The sequence below is a fragment of the Ovis canadensis genome, chromosome 6 (genome assembly GCF_042477335.2).
Source record: "Ovis canadensis isolate MfBH-ARS-UI-01 breed Bighorn chromosome 6, ARS-UI_OviCan_v2, whole genome shotgun sequence".
In the NCBI taxonomy this organism is placed as follows: domain Eukaryota; kingdom Metazoa; phylum Chordata; class Mammalia; order Artiodactyla; family Bovidae; genus Ovis; species Ovis canadensis.
The window spans coordinates 129361843-129382067 of record NC_091250.1 but is presented as its reverse complement, the minus strand read 5'-3'; the positions used below and the strand labels follow the sequence as shown (position 1 = coordinate 129382067).

Sequence of the window (20225 nt, the reverse complement as noted above, 5' to 3'; positions counted from 1 at the left end):
GACAGAGGAGCCTGGTGGGCTACAATCCATGGGATCGCAACAGTCGGACACGACTGAGCAACACGCACGCACACACACAGACACACAGACACACACACAAACACCACTTGGAGATCACATCACGCACACACACACAACCTGTCCCAGGCTTGTTGTGCAAAGGAAAATGAAACAGCACTTGGAGACCACGTCTCCCAGCGGGTGTCACGCGGAGGCCTTACAGAATAGAGCGCCTCCTGCGCGCGGGGCTGGGGCCGGCCGAGCTCCGGCGGGTGGCGCTCGCTAGGCGGCAGCAGCGAGCTGGGCTGGGGCGCGGTCGCGGCGCCGGCCCCTCTTGGCCGGGCGGGCGGGGCGGGGCGGGGCGGGGCGCCGCGTCCGCGCTGGGGGGCGGCAGCAGAAGCGGCAGCCGAACGCAGCGGAGGGATGGCGGCGGCCGCTGGCGAGGCGCGCCGGGTGCTGGTGTACGGCGGCCGGGGCGCGCTGGGCTCGCGATGCGTGCAGGCCTTCCGGGCCCGCAACTGGGTAATTCGGCGGGCTGGCGCGGAGGAGCCTTCGCGCGCCGCGCTGGAGGGCGGGCTGGAAGGGAGCTGGGGGCCGCTGAACCCCCGAGACGCGAGTGCTTGCAGGTGCACAGGTCTACACGCCTGCGTGCGCACCCGGGCCGAGGTGCAGGGCCTTGCTCTGCCGGGAGGCTGGTGCAGCCGGGAGGCTGGTGCAGGGGCTCTGCTCTCTGGCCTCTGCGGGGTCCGGAGTGTCGAGCATGATTCTAGACAGACCAGAACCGGAGGGATAGGTCACGGGAGGGAAGGATTTGAAATCACTGCCTTGTTCACTTGGCCATTGGGGTTATTGCCCTGTGACCCTGAACTGACCGCTTCATGTTAGCGAGCCTCACTTTCCCCATCTGTAAAATGGGGGGTACTGATTGTATTTATTTCTTAGAGGTGTTATGAGGATTAAATAATTGGTGTCATTACGCATAAGTTGTAAATTACCTGATGCTGGTAAAAGCTATTTAAATGTTAGCTACTATTGATATCAGTTCGGTTCAGTCGCTCAGTCGCGTCCAACTCTTTGCGACCCCATGAATCGCAGCACGCCAGGCCTCCCTGTCCATCACCACCTCCCGGAGTTCACTCAGATTCACGTCCATCGAGTCAGATATGTTATTGATATATACCTGCTCAGTTGCTTCAGTCGTGTCCGACTCTACGACCCCGTGGACTGAAGCCCGCCAGGCTCTTCTGTCCATGGAATTCTCCAGGCAAGAATACTAGAGTGGGTTGTCATTTCCTTGTCCAGGAGATCTTCCTGACCCAGGGATCAAACCCGCATCTCTTGTATTGGCATGCGTGTTTTTTTTTTTTTAAATCACTAGCGCCACGTGGGAAACCCGCTGTTGATATATACCCCTGTTCCATTAGCTTCCCTTGTATGTGATATTTTGAAAGCTTGCAAATGCCTTTTGTTTGGCAAAGACTACTTGGAGTACTTGGCATCATGGGTAGGAGGTGCGCTTGTCACCGAGCCAGGGACCCTGCCCCCTGCCCCCAGCCTGCCCCGCGAATTCCAGGTGGAGACTCCACCCACAGTGTCTTCAGTTGCCGCGGCTTCTTGCTCAGAGACCCCGCTGTAGCTCCGGGAGCTTTCCTGGGGGTTTACTTGCCCGCAGCAGCAGCAGCCTGGGACCAGGGAGAAAGGCAGCCAGGGTTTTCATCTCATATTAGTATAGGAATATGCTTCGAAGGGTTCTGAATACCCACCATTTACCTGTCTTGAGATGTCTTCCCAGATCTGCAGGGGGGTGGGTGGGGGAGCGGTGGGTGGTAACCATGGAACATTTAAGGACTGCCAGCCCAGGGCCAGGCTCTAAGCTCCTGCACATCAGAGCCCCTACATACTCATAGTTCCATTTAGTCTTTCCAGTAACGTTAATACAGAGTTGAAACATGTATATATAGAATCTAGAAAAATGGTACAGATTCCTGGAGATCAAACCAGTCAGTCCTAAAGGAAATCAATCCTAATATTCATTGGATGGACTGATGCTGAAGCTGAAGCTGAAGCTCGAGTACTGTGGCCACCTGATGCGAAGAGCTGACTCATTAGAAAAGACCCTGATACTGGGAAAGACTGAGGGCAGCAGGAGAAGGGGGCGACAGAGGACTAGGTGGGCACGAGTTTGAGCAAGCTCCAAGAGTTGGTAAAGAACAGGGAAGCGTGGGGTGCCACAGTGCGTGGGGTTGCAAAGAGAAGGACACAACTGAGCAGCTGAACAAACCAAACAGCTGATTCATGCTGTTGTGCAGCAGAAGCTAACACAACATTGTAAAGCAGTTATCCTCCAATTAAAAAAGAAATACAGGGCTCCTGTATCCATGTGCTACAGATGCAAGGGCTGTGCTTCCTCTCGGGGCGGGGTGGAGGGGGGTGTATGGTGGGTGTCCTTTCACGTGGTGAATCTGGAGAGCTGACTTACCCGTGACTCTGTCTTTCCCTCCCTTCTTTCCTGGGAGCTCTGGGGGCTCTGGGATGAGCTATTTCTTTGTCTCAGTACCCTCCTCACTGTGACACAGAGCAGTGAGTGTTTTGAATGGATGCTCTGTTCTTCAAAGCTTGTGGGGGAGATGTGTATCTCTGGGGCCTTCAGACTGCACGGCCCTGGAGTGTTCTGAGTCAGCACCGAGTGTCAGCAGCCGATATTGCTCAGTCGCTCAGTCGTGTCTGACTCTTTGGGACCCCATGGACTGCGGCATGCCAGGCTCCTCTGTCCTCCACTACGTCCCAGAGTTTGCTCAAACCCGTATCCGTTGGGTCTGTGATGCCACTCGTCCACCGTAGCATCCTGCATTTCTTTTAATTCTCTCACTAACCCAGTTGATTGCTGACAGCCCTCATTTTGCATGAGAGGAGCCTCTGCCGAGTGGGTGATTGAGAGAGTCGCTGTATGGCAGAACCAGGATTCAAACTCTGACCTGACATGCATGCCCACAGTCATCCTTTTGTGCTCTGGGACAGGGGTTGGAAAATTCCAGTTCTCCACTGGTTGGGTCTTGCCTGGCACCTGTTATCACAGAGCCCAAGAGCTAAAAAGGAGTTCCCCATTTTTAATTGGTGAAAAGAAATCCAAAGAAGAGTAGCCACAGGTGAACATTATATAAAATTCATAATTCCTCGACTGATGCCTTCTCAGCGCACAGCCAGGCTCTTTCATCGATTCCTGGGCTGTTTTCTGTGGCTGCTCTCTAGCTGTGATAGCAGAGTTGAGTAGTTGCAGCAGAGGCCGAATGGCCATCACAGCCTGAAAGACTTAGCCTCTGGCTCTTTAAGGAAAGGTTTGCAAATCCCTGGTCTCGGGCATCTCTGCACCAGCAGGGTTTGGCTTTCAGAGGTGAGAGTGGAAGGGAAAGAGGTGTTTGGAGGTATAGTGGACTGGCCTGGGGATCAGGAAGGGGTATGCTGGCCAAAGCCGGAAAGCCTTGCAGGGGGTTCTAGAGGTCAATTGCTAGGTCCTTCCTCTAGTGGGTTTTTGCTTAAGCCTCTAACCTGTCTCCAACTCCTCCTGAATCTGTCATGCCTGACTGCCTCTGGACCAAACCTGTTTTCTCCTCGCTCCAGTGGGTTGCCAGCATCGACGTGCAGGAGAACGAAGAGGCCAGTGCCAACGTCGTGGTTAAAATGACAGACTCGTTCACGGAGCAAGCCGACCAGGTGATTCCAGGGAAGCATAGCATGTGGGGTGGGGAGCCCTGGGGAGAGGGCTCCACGGGCGGTGTGTTCTCCTTCTTTCAGATGTTGTTTCTCTAATTATGAGAGCCATTGTGCTTGTGGAGGGAAATTTGGAAAAAGTGAAAAAAAAAATACAAAGACAAGTAGCCCATGATCCATGTCTAGTTAGCTCACTAGTTAGTTCACATTTTGGCCCATTTTCTTGTGCTTCCTCTGCATACTATAAGTCTTGCAGGTTGAGATAAATTCGTATTTTATAAGCTATAGTCAGCTTCTCTTTTTTCAACTTAACTTAGCTTGAATTCTTCCTCAAATCACTTAATAACACCTCTGTGTCAACTTGTAATTTTTCTTTGGATTGGTCACAGTTTCTTTGGTTTGTCCTTGTACATTTAAAATTTTTTTGGCAATTTTTCTTTTTTTACTCTAACTTCTTTTACTTACTAATGTTAAGAATACTGTGGTGAACATCTTCATCTCCATCTCTTATTTATTGAAGATACGTTCCAGAAAGCAGAGCTCCCCCTCCCAAAGCAAAAATACTAACAAACTAGGTCATTTCCAATTATAAAGTGAAAGTGACAATGTTAGTCTCTGAGTCACGTCGGACTTTTTGCAACCCCGAGGACTGTTGTAGCCCACGAGGCTCTTCTGTCCACGGGATTCTCCAGGCAAGTATACTGGAGTGGCTAGCCATTCCCTTCTCCAGGGGAATCTTCTCGACCAGGCGTAATGTAAAGAAGTCAGGTAAAACTCTACAGCTATATAGATACTTGTGAAATATCCCTCTTTCTCCCTGTGACTGTGTCCCCGAGGAGGAACTGTTGACAGTTCATTGGATGTCTTGGTATAAGTATCTGAGATGCTCTTAGGCAGGTCTGCATTTCTGGAAGAGCCCTTCCCACCAGCTGCATGAAGGATGTGCTATCTGTGGTCTTCATGCCAACCCTGCAGCTTGCAGTCCAAGGAAGCCTCCTAATGATTCCTGTGCTTAACGCTCTTATTGGTTTTATTGGACTTAATAGGAAAACTCAGTATGGATTTGTTGTGGGTCAGACATAGTAAGAAGTGTCTTATTTGCAATAGGCCGCTTAATCTCTTTAACACCCCCAAAGCCAAGTCTCATCGTATCTCCCTTTTAGAAATGGGTACGGAAGTCGCAGGTATTTGCTCAGACAGGTCATAGGTAGCAGAGCCGGGATTTGAACCTGGGCTCTGAACTGCATGTTAAAGTTGCTTCTCAGCAGAATAGCTTCCTGTGAATAAAGCAAGGAAAAGTGAAACCAGACGCAAGGGAGGCCCTGGGCGTGGACAGCGGCAGCTCCTCCAGACGTGGTCCTCTGTGGCCAGTGTCTCTCCTGCTCCTTTAGCTGCCGCTTTCTGATGTCTGTGTCCCATTTCGAATGTGAAATTGTCCACAGCTGAGACTTGACTATATGGTGCATCTTTAGGACGAAGATTGGGAAAAACTTAGCTTTTAACATCTGTAACCCCTCCTGCGCCTTCTCATCCCCCAGTCACTCAGTCAGGAATTTCTGGACAAACAGCATGACATCCAGGTTTTGATTCTAAAGCTCTAGAAGAGGAAGTTCAACCTTAGGACATGCAAATTAGGGCTTCCCAGTGGTGCTAATGGGAAAGAACCCACCTGCCAGTGCAGGAGACTTGAGATGCATCTTCAATACCTGGGTGGGGAAGATTCACTGGAGGAGGGCATGGCAACCCACTCCAGTGTTCTTGCCTAGAGAATCCCATGGACAGAGGAGCCTGGCGGGCTACAGTCCATAGGGTCACAATGCTTTGGACACGGCTGAGTGAGCACACACACAGGCATATTTAAATTGGCCTCCTTAGGCTGAAAATTCGCTTGTGACAGAAGATGAAGAAGTGAGAAAAAAACTCAACCTATAGAAGACGGTTGGATAGGCAGAAGGAAGAATTTAAGGGCGAGGAATTTTAAAATGCCTCATTTTAATTTTATTATAAAAATAGAACACAGAGGTGGTAAAAAAAAAAAAAAGACAAATCAAGCAGGAGCGTTGTTGCTGTGGGCTCCGTGCTTCCCTAAAAGGTAGAGCGCAGATTGTGTGCGGGTACAGAGGTCGGGGAGATGACGCAGCTTCTGGCGGATGAGATCTCGCTGTCGGCAATGGGATGTGGCTTAGAAATGAAGGCAAGGCAGCCAGGGAACCGGGGTAACAGGAGGAAGATCTCACAAGCTGGACCAGGGTTATGTCAGGTCCTTGCCAAGGGACGGTCAGGGATCTACTTACATTGAAAGATTTTGGTATAGAACGTAGAGCAGAAGAAAGATTGGTTTCCGTTGCCAAATCGGTCTCTATGAAAGAATAATTGATTTATTTCTGGCCATGCCCCGTGGCTTGCAGGATCCTAGTTCGCAAACCAGGGAAGGAGCTCCTGCCCCCGGCAGTGGAAGGGTGGAGTCCTAACCATCGGACCGCCAGGCAGTTCCCCTGAAAGAGTGATTTGAGGCTTAGAAATTGTTAGGGAAAGCCGTCAGAGACTGAAATGTTAATGCTGGTATGCCTGTGTTAAGCTGCTTCTTTAGAAGCTTGATCTTAACAGAGCTGTTGACAGGCTATGATCCATTCAGCCATTCCAGGAAAATATGGAAAAGATTCATGGATGACGGCCAGGGTTGTGTGTCTACTCAGATTTTTGTTTTAATAAACTATAACAAAAGACATGTGTTTGTTTTTAACACTTTAAACATTTTAATCAAATAGAAGTAGAGAATTAAAATGAACCCCCATGTATTCATTGCTTACCAACATTTTGCCATTAATTATTTTTTATTGCTTTTTTTTTTAAAGGAAAAAATTTCTCTTTGGCTTTGTTTTTTTTTTTTTGGAGTTACAGTTAATGGGCTGTTTGTATTGGAGGGAGAGTAGAATTGATTATTTCAGATTATGATTCTGTGATTGGCAAAGAAATTCTGGAAAGAAATAACCAGAAATCTAGCTATAGGCAGTGAAATCCTAGGTCATTTTTTAAAAAAAATGTGGAATGCTTCATGAATTTGTTTGTGATTTTTTTTTAAACATTTCCTACTTTATTTATTGTTTTATCCCAGGAATGTGTACGTCTCCACCCTTTAGAATATTCAGAAGACTCTAGGTTGCTTTATGAAAATCACACTGAAATGCAGTCAGGCTTTACTGTCCAAAATGTTCATTGTAAACTGGTCCTGCATCCGATTTTCAAAGTGTTAATTGCCAGGTACTGTAAGCTGACTTACGAAAAAGTGAAAGCTCAATGGAGGTGACTATAGCAACGTCAGGCGTCAGCCTGTCGAGGTTTACCTGACAATCTGTGCCTCTTTTCTGGCCCTTCTGTTTCAGGTGACAGCTGAGGTGGGGGAACTCCTGGGTACAGAGAAGGTGGACGCGATCCTTTGTGTGGCTGGAGGATGGGCTGGGGGCAATGCCAAGTCCAAGTGTGAGTCCTTTTCTGAGTTAATCTTTCACCTGCTCTGCTCTTTGTCCAGGTGCACGGGCCGGGCCTGTGCTATGTGCCAGGCTGGATGCTTTCCTCTCTGCTGCCCTGAACCCTTTTAGTTGCTCTAAGGTGGGGATCAACACCCCGTTTTACAGAGGAAAAAAAACCTCCCATAAAGGAGGTCAGGGGGCTTCCCTGGTGGCTCAGCAGTAAAGAATCCACCTGCAGTGCAGGAGCCACGGGAGGCTTGGGTTCCATCCCTGGGCCACAAAGATCCCCTGGAGAAGGGCATGGCAACCCACTCCAGCATGCCTGCCTGGAGAATCCCATGGACAGAGGAGCCTGGTGGGTACAGTTCATAGGGGGCGAAGAGTCAGACACGACTGAAGTGACTCAGCATGCACAGATGCTCAGAGGAGTTAGGGCAGAGGGGCCTTGAGATTAAAAAGGAGACAGGACGAAGTCAGCATGGTCCCCCCCGCAGTCTTTCAGGGCTTCTCACTGGCAACTGGGAAAGTGAATGGAACGGAGAGAGCATTCAGAAGTTCACAACTGAGCTTTTGTTGAGGCTGTGAGTTTATTTGCTATTTTTTTATCGTGAACATTTTCCAATACACAGAAAAGATGAAAGAACCGTTCAGTCCGTGTTAATGTTTGCCATACTTGCATTCTCGTGCTTTTTCGCATGCGTGTCCTCCGTGTGTGTATTTTTGCTGCTGTTGTTAATCATTTGAAAGTGCTTTGACACTTGACTGTATTTCAGTGTGTGTCTCCAAGGATTAGGCTGTTCTCTCACATTAGGGTAATGCCCTTCTCATACCTAAGAAAGTTACCAGTAATTCTGTAAGATTAATCGTATCAGCCCATGTTCCAATTACCTCAGTCTATTCCATAGCTGTTTTCCCTAGATTTATTCTAATCAGGGTTTATATGCTGCATTGTATTATTGTTTGAGTCTCTTAATCTAGAATCTTTTTTTCTTTCCTGTGATAGGCTTGGCAGGTCCAAGGCAGTTTCCATGTAGAATGTCCCCCACCCTGATTGGGTCAGACTGTTTCTTTAAGGTATCATTTACCTTGTTCCTCTGCCCCTGGTGTTTCCTGTGAACTGGAAGGTAGGTCTGGAGACTTGCTTAGATTCAGGTTAAATACTCTGGAGCTGAGGATGCTTCCTGAGTGATGTGGACCTCACTCTGCAGCCCTGTGAGTCCTCACCATATCCCACGGCCTGCTCTACCGTCCATCCAGTGTGATGCTAACTTTGATGCTGGCTGAGGCTTAAGGAGATAGATCTCAGTCGTAAAGTCCATTTTTCTATTTGCAGTTAGTAAGTGACCCATGAGATGGTGCTTTGGCAGCATGTATGAGTATCCTGTTCCCAAACGCCTTGAGAAACCCACATTCCCCCAAACTAGTGGTTGTAAACATCCATTGATGATCTGCCTGCATCAGTCATTCCACTGGGGCTTGGAAAATGGTAGTTTTCCAGCTCCGTCATCCCTTCTACATTTATCAGCCAAAGTGATTTAGAAAGGAATTGATTTTCTGTGTGCACACGCGCGTGTGTGTGTGCGCAGTCGTGTCCGACTCTTGGCGACCCCATGGACTGCAGCCCACCAGCCTCCTCTGCCCGTGGGGTTCTCCAGGCAAGGATACGGCACGGGTGGCCATTTCCTTTTCCTTCTCTGCGAACCACACCTAAATGTGAAATTGTCAGTTTGTCGGGGATCAGCTTGGCAGAGCGCCTGACGGCCTTTTGCGTATTTGGGGAACAGGAAGTGATTGTGAGTCCACCCTTTTTCCCCTAGTTTTTCTTAACAGGGAAATGCAGCGCCTTGGTCATCAGCCCTGCAGACCCTCCTTCTGTATCAGGGGGCTCTCTCTCAGGGTCACGGGGGCACTGGGTTCCGTGTCTCCTGTGAGCAGGGAAGGGGAGGGTCGTTCAGCTGGTGATGTGACCTCCCTTACCAGTTGCTCCTCCTCACGTCTCTGATGAGGCCAGAGGGTTAAAACAAATGCGAGGTAGCTGCTATTTCAGCTTTCTTTTAAAGAGTCTTCAAAGTTGGCATTGAACTTTTAGCCATGAAACGCTGTCAGTCTGTGAAAGCCCTCTTTATGTCGCCATAGTCTCTGAGATCTTTTATCACAGATAAAACTTGACTTAGACATATAGGTTCTAATTAAAGATCTGAAGTCTTTTATTTATATTTGTAATTTTAAAAATTATTTTTTTGGCCACACCATGTGGCTTGCGGGGATCTTAGTTCCCCGACCAGTGATCGAATCCAGACCCTTGGCTGTGAGAGCATGGAGTTCTAACTGCTGGACCACCAGGGAAGTCCCCTAATGCCATTTATAAAGCAGGGCAGTGTTTGAATTAAAGCCGGTCCCACCTGTCTGTCAACAGCCCTCATTTGTTGGCTGATGTTTACCAATTTGGCTTCCCCGGTGGCTTAGACGGTAAAGCGTCTGCCTGCAATGCAGGAGACCTCGGTTTGATCCCTGGGTTGGGAAGATCCCCTGAAGAATCCCACTCCAGTATTCTTGCCTGGAGAATCCCATGGACAGAGGAGCCGGGTGGGCTACTGTTCATGGGGTCGCAGAGTCAGACACGACTAAGCGACTAACACTAACCAGTTTACAGGTGAGGAGGCTGAGCCTTGGCTGATTATGTGACCTGGGCTTGAACCTGCATCTCTGAGCACAAGCCCTGGGCTGTGTGTGTGTTAGATCTCCCTGCAGACCCCGAGTGGCCATGGGGGTTTCCTGGAGTGGCGGGTGCTGGGGGTCCAGCTCACCCTTCAGCTTCTTCCCTGTGAATGCTGACCTCGTGTGTCTGTTTGCTCAGCGCTCTTTAAAAACTGTGACCTGATGTGGAAACAGAGCGTGTGGACATCCACCATCTCCAGCCACCTGGCCACCAAGCACCTCAAGGAAGGAGGCCTCCTGACCTTGGCGGGGGCCAGGGCCGCCCTGGACGGGACGCCTGGTGAGCCTCTGTTTCCCCGTCTGTGAAATGGGAACGCTCACACTTGTTCGCTCGCTGGGGTGCTGAGTGCTTCCGTGGGAGGGGGAATACTAGAGCCCTTTACCCTCCAGAGCTGTTTGCAGTTGGGTGGACTTTGCTTCCTGTTAGGCCCACATCTTCTTAGGGGCAGCGCCCCTTGTCTTTTTACATGCATTGTCCTCACGGTCGTGCTGGCCAAGGACCACGATCCTCTGGCACCCTCTTGTCTCATGTGTGTGTGTGTCTGGGACCCACCCTGAGACTCTCACCTCGTTAATATGGGCTTTTCCCTGGTGTCTCAGATAGTAGAGAATCCACCTGCAATGCAGGAGACCCACGTTCAATCTCTGGGTCGAGAAGATCCCCTGGCGAAGGGAACGGCAACCCACTGCAGTGTTCTTGCCTGGAGAATTCGGATAATACTGATTTGCTAAGTCACTTCAGTCGTGTCCTACTCTGTGTGACCCCATAGATGGCAGCCCACCAGGCTCTCCTGTCCCTGGGATCCTCCAGGCAAGAACACTGGAGTGGGTTGCCATTTCCTTTCCAATGCATGAAAACGAAAGGTGAAAGTGAAGTTGTTCAGTCATATCTGACTTAGCGACCCCATGGACTGCAGCCCACCAGGCTCCTCCATCCGTGGGATTTTTCAGGCAAGAGTACTGGAGTGGGATGCCATTTCCTTCTCCGAATACTGAGTGACTAACACTTTTATTGAAGTGCGGGCAGGGGATGGTTAAGACTTCACCATCTGAATTTAGTGAGGGGTTGGGCACAGTTCACTCTCCCTTTGGATTGGGATAAGAGAAGGCAATGGCACCCTGGGAGCGGGGTACATAGTTCAGGGACCCAGAAACTGTCTCCACCACCTAAATTAAACTCTTGAAAAAAAAGAGGGGGAGTGTTTTAGGACCTCTTTAGTAAGCGGTGAAACCTTGAGCATCTTTTTCAGTTTTCATGTAGTGAACTGAACTATGAAGCTCTTACAAATTAATATTTTTTTGCCACTCATTTTATTAGGTTTCACAGAGAAAATGATCTTATAAATCCATGGTTCTTGCAGTAATTCACACTGTGTAAATGTTCAGTGGTAGTCTGGCTGAGATCTGATTTTTGTTAAAATCAGACACTAGAGAGTAAATATAGAAATGAGTAATAGCTTGACATTGAAAAGAGAAAACTCTAGGACTGAAACACTAATTTTTCTGAAGGATGAAACAGCTTTCTACCCTTGCTTTTGGTCTATTAGTATCATTCTTTGCTTATAGTTTCAGATACTGGTTAAGACTATAGGATCTGGAACTATACAGGTTGGTTTTGTATTGTGGTTTTGCCGTTTGGTCTCTGTGTGATGTTTGGCTAATTGCTTAACCTCTCTGAGCCTCAGTTTTATCATTTGTATAATGAGAAGAAACAGTAATACCTCCTTTATATGGTGGTTGGGACTTGCAAACATATTAATGGATGTAAATGCTGTAAGACAGGTATTGCAGAGAGTCAGGAGTAAATGTGAACGGTTATTATTTACTCCAGGTTTCTTTTGGCTCAGTTACTCCTTCAGATGTTGATAAGTTTGTTCCTCTTAGCTCTTTAGTTAGATGTTGTTAAACTTATCTGAGTCATGAAATCTTTTCACTTTGATTTAGACTCCAGAAAAATCTGGGGAAGTCTTTGAAAGCAGGCAATGAGCAGGCTTAATAGTCCTTGAAAACCCAAGAAGAGGTGTTCAGAAATGAAAAGTTTTTCATGTGGAAACACACTGAGAAACCCCCCACCCCCCTCCTGTTTCCAAGGTTGTTTATTTGTGGACAGTCCATTGGAGGATAAACGGTATCCAAGAGATGGTGATCTCTCTCCTGTATCTCTCTCCTGATCTCTCTCCTCACATCTGCGCTGTGTTTAGAAATCAGTCTTTCGGGACTACACTGATCTCTTTATACTTGTTTATCTTCTTGGTGAAGTGCATTCTTTCCCCATATTTTGCACATGATCCTCACCAGCGTTGGGCAGAATTCTGTAAAATTAAACCTTCAGGGCTGCTGGTCGCTGCTTGCTTGTTTCTCTCCTCATCCGATTCCTTGCTTTCATGCTGTTTGAATGGGATGAAGAGAGGGTCCTGGGAGAAGAGAGAGTGCTGGGGACGGACTGGTTGGATGAAATCCATGCGCTAGTTTGTTTAAAGCTGTTGGAATGGTGATTTTTCACTTATTTACTTATTATAATATTTATTGGAGTACAGTTGCTTTAGAATGTTGTGTTGGTTTCCACTGCACAGCAAAGTGAATCAGCTATACGTATACATACATCCCCTCTCTTTTGGATTTTCTTCCCATTTAGGTCACCGTGGAACCCTGAGCTATACAGTGTGTTCTCTATTAGTTGTCTACTTTATACACAGTAGTGTGTACACAGAGAAGGCAGTGGCCCCCACTCCAGTGCTCTCACCTGGAAAATCCCATGGACGGAGGAGCCTGGTGGGCTGCAGTCCATGGGGTCGCACAGAGTCGGACAGGACTGAGCGACTTCACTTTCACTTTTCTCTTTCATGCACTGGAGAAGGAAATGGCAACCCACTCCAGTGTTCTTGCCTGGAGAGTCCCAGGGATGGGGGAGCCTGGTGGGCCTATGGGGTCGCACAGAGTCGGACACGACTGAAGCGACTTAGCAGCGGCAGCAGTGTATATGCAATGTCAATCCCAGCCTCCCAACTCAACCCAACCCTTCCACAGGTTTATTTTAATCGCTACAGGGTTTGTTAGATCTTCATGCCATGGTCCGCCTTCTGCCCCTAATTAAGCCAAGAAAACCAGGCATGGTGAAATAGTCTTCTTGTGCTTCTAAATAACTTTTTGAGACCTTGACCCTCTTTTGCAATTTGAGTCACTGTGGAAGTGGCTCAGTGATTGGCTGCTCTGCTGGGCTGTGAGTCCCACCTCCCACCAGACTGGTGCCTCTTGAGCTGTTATACTTTAAACAGCCGACCTGCTGGGGTTTTTAGGAGCGGCTGACCTTTGGAAGTAGTGGTTTTCTGAAGGCGGAGGGGTGTTGGCAGCAATGAGCCGTTCTTTGTTGCTGTGATGGCTGCATTTAGCGCCCGTACAGCTGGGTGCTGTGGGGTGCTTCTGAGACGAGATAGACCTTGCCTGCCGTGTGTCTGTGGGACAGACGGAGCCCTGTCCTGAGAAGCTGTTACATATAGACTGAGTAAGCAACGGGATCCTACTGCATCACACAGGGAACTAGTCAGTATCCTGTGATAAACCCTAATGGAAGAGGGTATTAAAAAAGAATGCATATATGTGTGTGTGTGTGTGTGTATAAATATATAAATATACATATATCTGGGGCTTCCCTGGTGGCTCAGTTGGTAAAGAATCCACCTGCAATGTAGGAACCAAGGGCACAAGCCTTGGGTTGGGAAGATCCATGGATAAGAGAATGGCAACCCACTCCACGATTCTTTCCTGGGAAATCGCATGGACAGATGAGCCTGGTGGGCTACAGCCCGTGGGGTCACAGGAGTTGGCCATGACTTAGCGACTAAACCACCACCGTGCATGTGTGTGTGTATATATGTGTGTGTGTGTATGTGTGTGTGTATATGTGTGTGTGTATATGTGTGTGTGTATGTGTGTGTATGTGTGTGTATATGTGTGTGTATATGTGTGTGTATGTGTGTGTATATGTGTGTATATGTGTGTATGTGTGTGTATGTGTGTGTATATGTGTGTGTGTATGTGTGTGTATATGTGTGTATATGTGTGTGTATGTGTGTGTGTGTGTATGTGTGTGTGTATGTGTGTGTGTATGTAACTGAATCACTTCGCTGCACAGCAGAAACTAACACATTATAAATCAACTATACTTCAGTTAAAAAAGAGAAAGACATGCCTTGCTTCTGTCAGCAAGCGTTCACTGACTGGTGGGAGGAAAGGAAGGCTGATAGGAAGCAATTATACACACATGCTGCGATTGCTCAAAAAGTGTGGTTTATTTTTAATTAATTTTTTTGGAGTCTAGTTGATTTTCAGTGTTGCGTTAGTTTCTGCTGGCAGGAAAGTGAATCGGTTATATATATACACACACACACATAGCCACCGCTTTTCAGATTCTGTTCCCATGCAGGCCATTGCAGAGTAACGAGTCCGGTTCTCTGTGCCGCGCAGGAGGTCCTTCTCTCCTATGGTATCTATAGTAGTGTGTACGTGTCGATCCCAATCTCCCAATGTATCCCGCCCCAGCTTCCCTCCCTTGGTAACCATAAGTTTGTTTTCTGCATCTGTGTCTATTTCTGTGTTGTAAATACGTTTCTTTGTACTGGGTTGGCCAAAAAGTTCGTTCAGGTTTTTCCATAACATTTTACAGAAAAACCTGGGGGCCCTTTTTGGCCAACCCCGTACCTTTTTTAGATTCCATGTGTAAGCAGTCTCATATGATTGAAATGGTGTCCTTTAATGGGACGAGGACTCCAGGGCACAGCACTTATATTAATATGATGGGCAACATGTGTGGAGGTCCTCTCCTGTTCTGAGCCTAGAATTGAGTACTTTATCCCCATTTTTACAGATGGGAAAACTGAAGGTTAGAAAGGTTTTGAGAACCTGCCCAGGATTTCTGTAGTGGCAAATGGGAAGGGCTGGGCTTTGAACCTGCACAGCCTGGCTCTAAAGCCTGTACTTCAAACTGCTGCTTGATTTTGCCAACCCACAGGGCACCCAGCGGTGTGTGTTGGCTGCTGACAGGCTGTTATGGATTCCAGGGTTCAGAACCCTTGCCTGGCTTTTCACCTCTCTGCTGGGCTCGGCACGAGTCTGTGTGTGAGCCTGGGCCTGTCCACGCTTCCGTTTCCTTAGCAGTAGAACTAGGATTAGCCTCATGGCTTCTCTGATAACCATTAAGTGCCAGGTGAACAGTAGGTTACGTCTTTCCCAGTTTCCCTAGTTCTCTCTTCACGGCCTCCTTGGAACCCTGGCATGCTGCCTTTTGGACATGCCAGTGGCGGCCGGTGGTCCCTGAAATGTTTTCTCCTCGTTTCCCAGGAATGATCGGCTATGGCATGGCCAAGGCCGCGGTTCACCAGCTCTGCCGGAGCCTGGCCGGGAAGAACAGCGGCCTGCCACCTGGTGCTGCGGCCGTCGCCCTGCTCCCGTAAGTGGCTGGGGGTCCCTCCACGCCTGACCCCCGCCGAGGGTTCACGTCGGTCCTGGAGTCACTCCACACCAGGGATGAGTGTGTGCTGTCACCTCGACCCACGAGAGTCGCCAAAGGCCCTGATGACACTTGTTTGGCTTTTGGATTATCCTGGGCTTTCCCGGATGGTTGCTTAGCTGATGGGATGGGTCTTCCTGGCCTGCGTCTTCCTCATTTTCTGTCCTTCTGTCCCTCTTAATTAAGAAATAGTGGACACATTTAATTTTAATATCTGTAGCTCTGTCTTTCAAGTCATGTTAAGGTCAGCATGGAAGAAAGACTCCTGTTTGGTCTGTGGGTGTGGGAAGAGAATTTGAGGAACTCTGGGAGATGTTTCTGAAAGGATTTCTGGACCAAAGACCTTGTCTCTTGGCTTTAGTCCTGAAAGATGATGTCGGTGTGCTGGGGCACTGGACGGTCCTCTCACCTTTCATTTCTGAGATTCTGTGACGTGGTCCCAAGGCTATTATTTTGAGTGATTTCCCAGGCCTGAAAGTTCTGGGGAAAGTCGTTCATCTCAGAATTCTGTATTCTGTTATTGAAAGTCATAAGATTACCTGGAAAACAGTATGCAGTGAAGGATGAGGCTGTCTTTCCCCCATATTTAGAGAAATATTATTGTTACACTTAAAAAAAATCCTGAGAAATGAGTCTGCTGCATTTTAGGGAGGGAATGGAGAGACAGGCAGAAAAAGAGTTTACTGCAGTAAAGACCATTTTAGAAAAAGGCAAAACGTGACCCTTACCCAAAGCGCCTGCTGGCTCAGGGCTGGGCTAGGCTGTGGTCTGTGACCGGGGATGGCTTCCCGGCCTCCCTGGTGAGCTTCGAGTGGTCTGTTCACGTCGGTGCGGTCACCCTTGGTGCCGTCTCCCGGGAGTGGGGACACACACGTAACAGGCTTGTCTCTGCTCTGCAGGGTCACCCTGGACACCCCGGTGAACAGAAAGTCGATGCCCGAAGCCGACTTCAGCTCCTGGACGCCCTTGGAGTTCCTGGTTGAGTGAGTATCGCAGTCATGTCACTGACTCAGCAGCTCCCGCCTCCATACCTCCCTCTCGCGGGTGAAAGAACAGGCCCGTGTTCTCCTGGCTTATCAGTCAACCCAGCTGCTCCAAGAGGTCCTGACCTCCAAGGGCGCCTCGCAACTCCGTGTGAACCTCGCAGGCTGGAAGGATTAATGGTGCCTCCCCCTCCACCAGGAGTGGTTCAGTTCCTCTAGGCCTCAGTCTCTCAGTCTGTACTATGGGGGTCCGTGATGACCTTCGGGAAGGTAAGCTGTCGTAGAGTGGGACAGGCTCTCAGGCCATGTCTGACCCACAGAAGTGCTGGGTGAGCCTGGCGCCTGGAACACTGGCTCTCTCTGTTAACAAGCACAGCTGCATGGAGTGAGCCACTGACCTGGGTGGGATCTCTGGGCCCACATGTCTGAATTAGTGCCAGGCCTCAGAAAAGCGTCCTTTGTCCCCCAGATCATATCCGGCCCCCAAGGCCCTTTGTGAATTTGAGTGGCTTTGGAAGGTCAGGAGAGGATGTGCTTTCTGCTTGCTTGTGTTCACTTGGATCTCAGTTCCCCCAGACCCCTCTGTTTAAGGGGGCGTTGAGCACATGTTCGCTGAGCACCCACTGAGGCTGGGGGCTGTGCTGGGCCTGGGGACGATGATGAGGGAGCAGGGACCACCTCACCCAGCAGAGTGAGTGGTGAGCCGCCTGGACGGCTGTGTTCATATGGGATGTTTGTAGAGCTTGTGATGTGCTTCTGGGCTGAGGCTGCCTTTTATTTAGATGGAATCGGGAAATAGTTGGAACTTTTATGTTTGGAACAAGCACTTACATAGCACCTATGTGCCAAGCCACTTGACTTCATAACCCTGGTCTTATTAAGTGCTTGTAGCAGGAGCTTCTTCACCCCATTCCAGTACTCTTGCCTGGACTGGAAGAGTCTGGTAGGCTGCAGTCCATGGGGTTGCTAAGAGTCGGACACGACTGAGCGACTTCACTTTGACTTTTCACTTTCATGCATTGGAGAAGGAAATGGCAACCCACTCCAGTGTTCTTGCCTGGAGGATCCCAGGGACGAGGGAGCTTGGTGGGCTGCCGTCCATGGCACAGAGTCGGACATGACTGAAGCGACTTAGCAGCGGCAGTAGCCGCAGCAGCAGGGGCTTCTTACGTGGCTCGGTGGTAAGGAATCTGCCTGGCAATGCAGGAGACTCAGGAGGTGTGAGTTCGATCCCGGGGTCAGGAAGAGCCTCTGGAGGAGGGCGTGGCAACCCACTCCAGTATTCTTGCCTGGAGAACCCCATGGACAGAGGAGCCTGGCGGGCTACAGTCCACGGGGTCGCCAAGAGTCGGACATGACTGAGTGAGTGAGCAGCAGCAGCAGCAGCTTGTCTGCACCTGCTCAGCCCCTGGTCGGTGGCAGCTTGAGTGACTGGACAGCTGAAGGTCAGCTCTGGTCCAGCAGGTTACTCACTGGCACTAAAGACCTCAGGAGCTCCTGAGAACTCTCCAGTGAAGGAGGGGCCACAGTCCCACCTGTGGGATGGGGGATGTCAGAGGGGACAGTGTTCTCAACAGCAGGAGTTAATGCTTTAAAAATGACCAGAGGACTTCCCTGGCAGTCTAGTGGTTAAGACTATGTGTTCCCAATGCAGGGGACACAGGTTCAGTTCCTGATAGGGGTACTAAGATCCTGCATGCTGTATGGTGTGGCCGAATTAAAAATACAGAAATAAAAATTGTCAGCCTCTTGTTAAACCTTAATAATGCCTTGTACCCTTTTTCTTTCCTCTTTTTTCTTTTGTGTGTGTGTGATTGCTAGATTTTACTGAGATATAACTGACAAAAAATGATATAGATTGAAGGTATAGAGTTTGAGTTTTTATATTCATATACCTTGTGAAAGGGCTTCCGTGGTGGTTTAGACAGTAAAGAATCTACCTGCAATTCGGGAGATCTGGGTTCCCTCCCTGGCTCAGGAAGATCCCCTGTTGAAGGGAATGGCAACCCACTCCAGTATTCTTGCCTAGAGAATTCCATGGACAGAGGAGCCTGGCAGGCTGTAGTCCATGGGGTCACAAAGAATTGGACACGACTGAGTGACTCACACACACACACACACACACACACACACACACACACACACACACTGAACCACAACCAACACCCAGGCAACCAACACCCCTCCCCACACAAAGCTGGTTATTAAATGCCCCATCCTGGCACCAAATGTGTTTTATTGCAGTAATGTGTTTTTTTTAAATATGTTTTTCCATTGCATGGCACAGCCGTGGATGTTCCATAAGTGTTTGTTAAGAAAATAATAATAATTTTTTCTCTTTCTTTTTTACTTTCTGGGAGGTAATATAACAAAGTATAAAGTATTCTCCCCAAGTCTCTCTCTTTTTGTTTCTAATTCTTTTTCCATTTATTCTGTTTTTTTTTAAATTTAAATATATATTTAAAAAAGTTTACAATGTTGTATTGGTTTCTGCCATAACAGCAACGCAAATCATCCCCTCCCTCCCCCTCTCCCCCCTCCCTCCCCCCCCCCCCACCTTCCTGTCCCTCCTGGTCATCACAGAATACCAGACTGGTGCCCACGTCTCTTAGGATGATCTCATGAAAATCTTTCTTTAATCACATAAAATCACTGTTTCAACAATGCAGATTCCAGCAACACAGGAAAATAGCCAAGTGAATATCTTGCCAAATCCTAACCACTCAGGAACTGCAGTCAGTGAAGTCCTAGAATCGTTGGGGACCTGGATGTGTGTCCATGAGGCCCTGGAGGCTTTTTTGCACCTGCTGCTTGGCCCTAATGTGAAGATAAGCCTGTGTCCAGATTTTTGCTTTTAGAATGTAAAGCTTTTCTTCTTTTTGTTCTAGAACCTTCCATGACTGGATCACAGAGAAGAATCGACCAAGCTCAGGAAGCCTGATCCAGGTGGTGACCACAGAGGGGAAGACGGAGCTTACCGCAGCATCTCTATAAGCTTCGTTTCACCGTCTGTCAGAAAGGTCATCGGTCCATCTGTGCGGCCGAGTGTGGCCCTCGTTTTCTGTAATCCTGTTTGTGGGACGTGATTCTAAGTCCTGTTTTCCTCTCGCCTAATGTGCGTTTGTTCTTCTAGGACAGTGTCCAAATTTGTGTGAAATAAAAGCATGTGAGGCTCACAGACAGCGCCGTGGGTCAGTGTTACCCACTTTGGGAGGTCTCGGGACGACGCCCTCTGCATCGGTGTCGTGTTGAATTGCCTTTGAGACTGTGCGTCTGAGTCCCTGCCAGTGGCTGTCCACCAACTTGTTCAGAGATTTGTTGGGAACGGGGTCATTTGGAGCCTGACTTGTTTCTGAATGTTGTGCCTGTATCACAGATGTAGTGTTCATAGCCTCGAATTCATCTGCCTTAAAACTCCTTCTGCAGTAGAAGTGAAATCCTGTGGGCTCTGTCACGGTGTCTTTTTCCTGTGAAGCTGCCGCGTGCCCGCTTGTGATGGTGTGGCACTTATCCTCCCAATAAATGCGCTTCGTTTGTGATATTGTCTTCTCTAATCAAAACGCATCTTATGAACGGTCATGGCTGACTGCACTAGAATCGTGGGCTGCCCGTGCTCTTTAGCCTGATGTTCTAGAAAGGGGGTTGGATCGAAACCCTGAAATAAGTGTTTTCAGCACGGCAACAGGCATGATTCCCTCCCGGGCGTACCGGAATCTGCAGGGTGGCCCGTGTGTTTAAAAGCAGGGCTCCGTGTGACTTCACACGGGCTGCTTTGACTTGTACGGGTGGTGCAGTGCAACCAATTTTACAGGTGGTGAAACTGAGGCCCACAGCAGTGCC

The 20225-nt window shown here is 48.8% G+C and overlaps 1 protein-coding gene across 1 annotated transcript; it reads left to right on the top strand.

Annotated features, from left to right (window-relative positions):
* Nucleotides 1–129: 129 nt before the first annotated feature.
* Nucleotides 130–19924, top strand: QDPR (quinoid dihydropteridine reductase). The gene is made up of 7 exons (XM_069594744.1): nucleotides 130–522; nucleotides 3619–3711; nucleotides 7092–7188; nucleotides 10036–10176; nucleotides 15234–15342; nucleotides 16302–16385; nucleotides 19274–19924. The coding sequence occupies exons 1-7, from the start codon at nucleotides 424–426 to the stop codon at nucleotides 19377–19379; spliced, it is 729 nt and encodes a 242-aa protein (XP_069450845.1). The 5' UTR covers nucleotides 130–423; the 3' UTR covers nucleotides 19380–19924.
* The last annotated feature ends 301 nt before the right edge of the window (nucleotides 19925–20225 follow it).

Bases quoted from the DNA above. Each gene is read 5' to 3' on its own strand.
- QDPR (XM_069594744.1), top strand. From the start codon at position 424: ATGGCGGCGGCCGCTGGCGAGGCGCGCCGGGTGCTGGTGTACGGCGGC. The intron at 3,712-7,091 runs GTGATTCCAGGG...CTTCTGTTTCAG, and splicing joins TCACGGAGCAAGCCGACCAG to GTGACAGCTGAGGTGGGGGA. The intron at 7,189-10,035 runs GTGAGTCCTTTT...CTGTTTGCTCAG, and splicing joins GGGCAATGCCAAGTCCAAGT to CGCTCTTTAAAAACTGTGAC.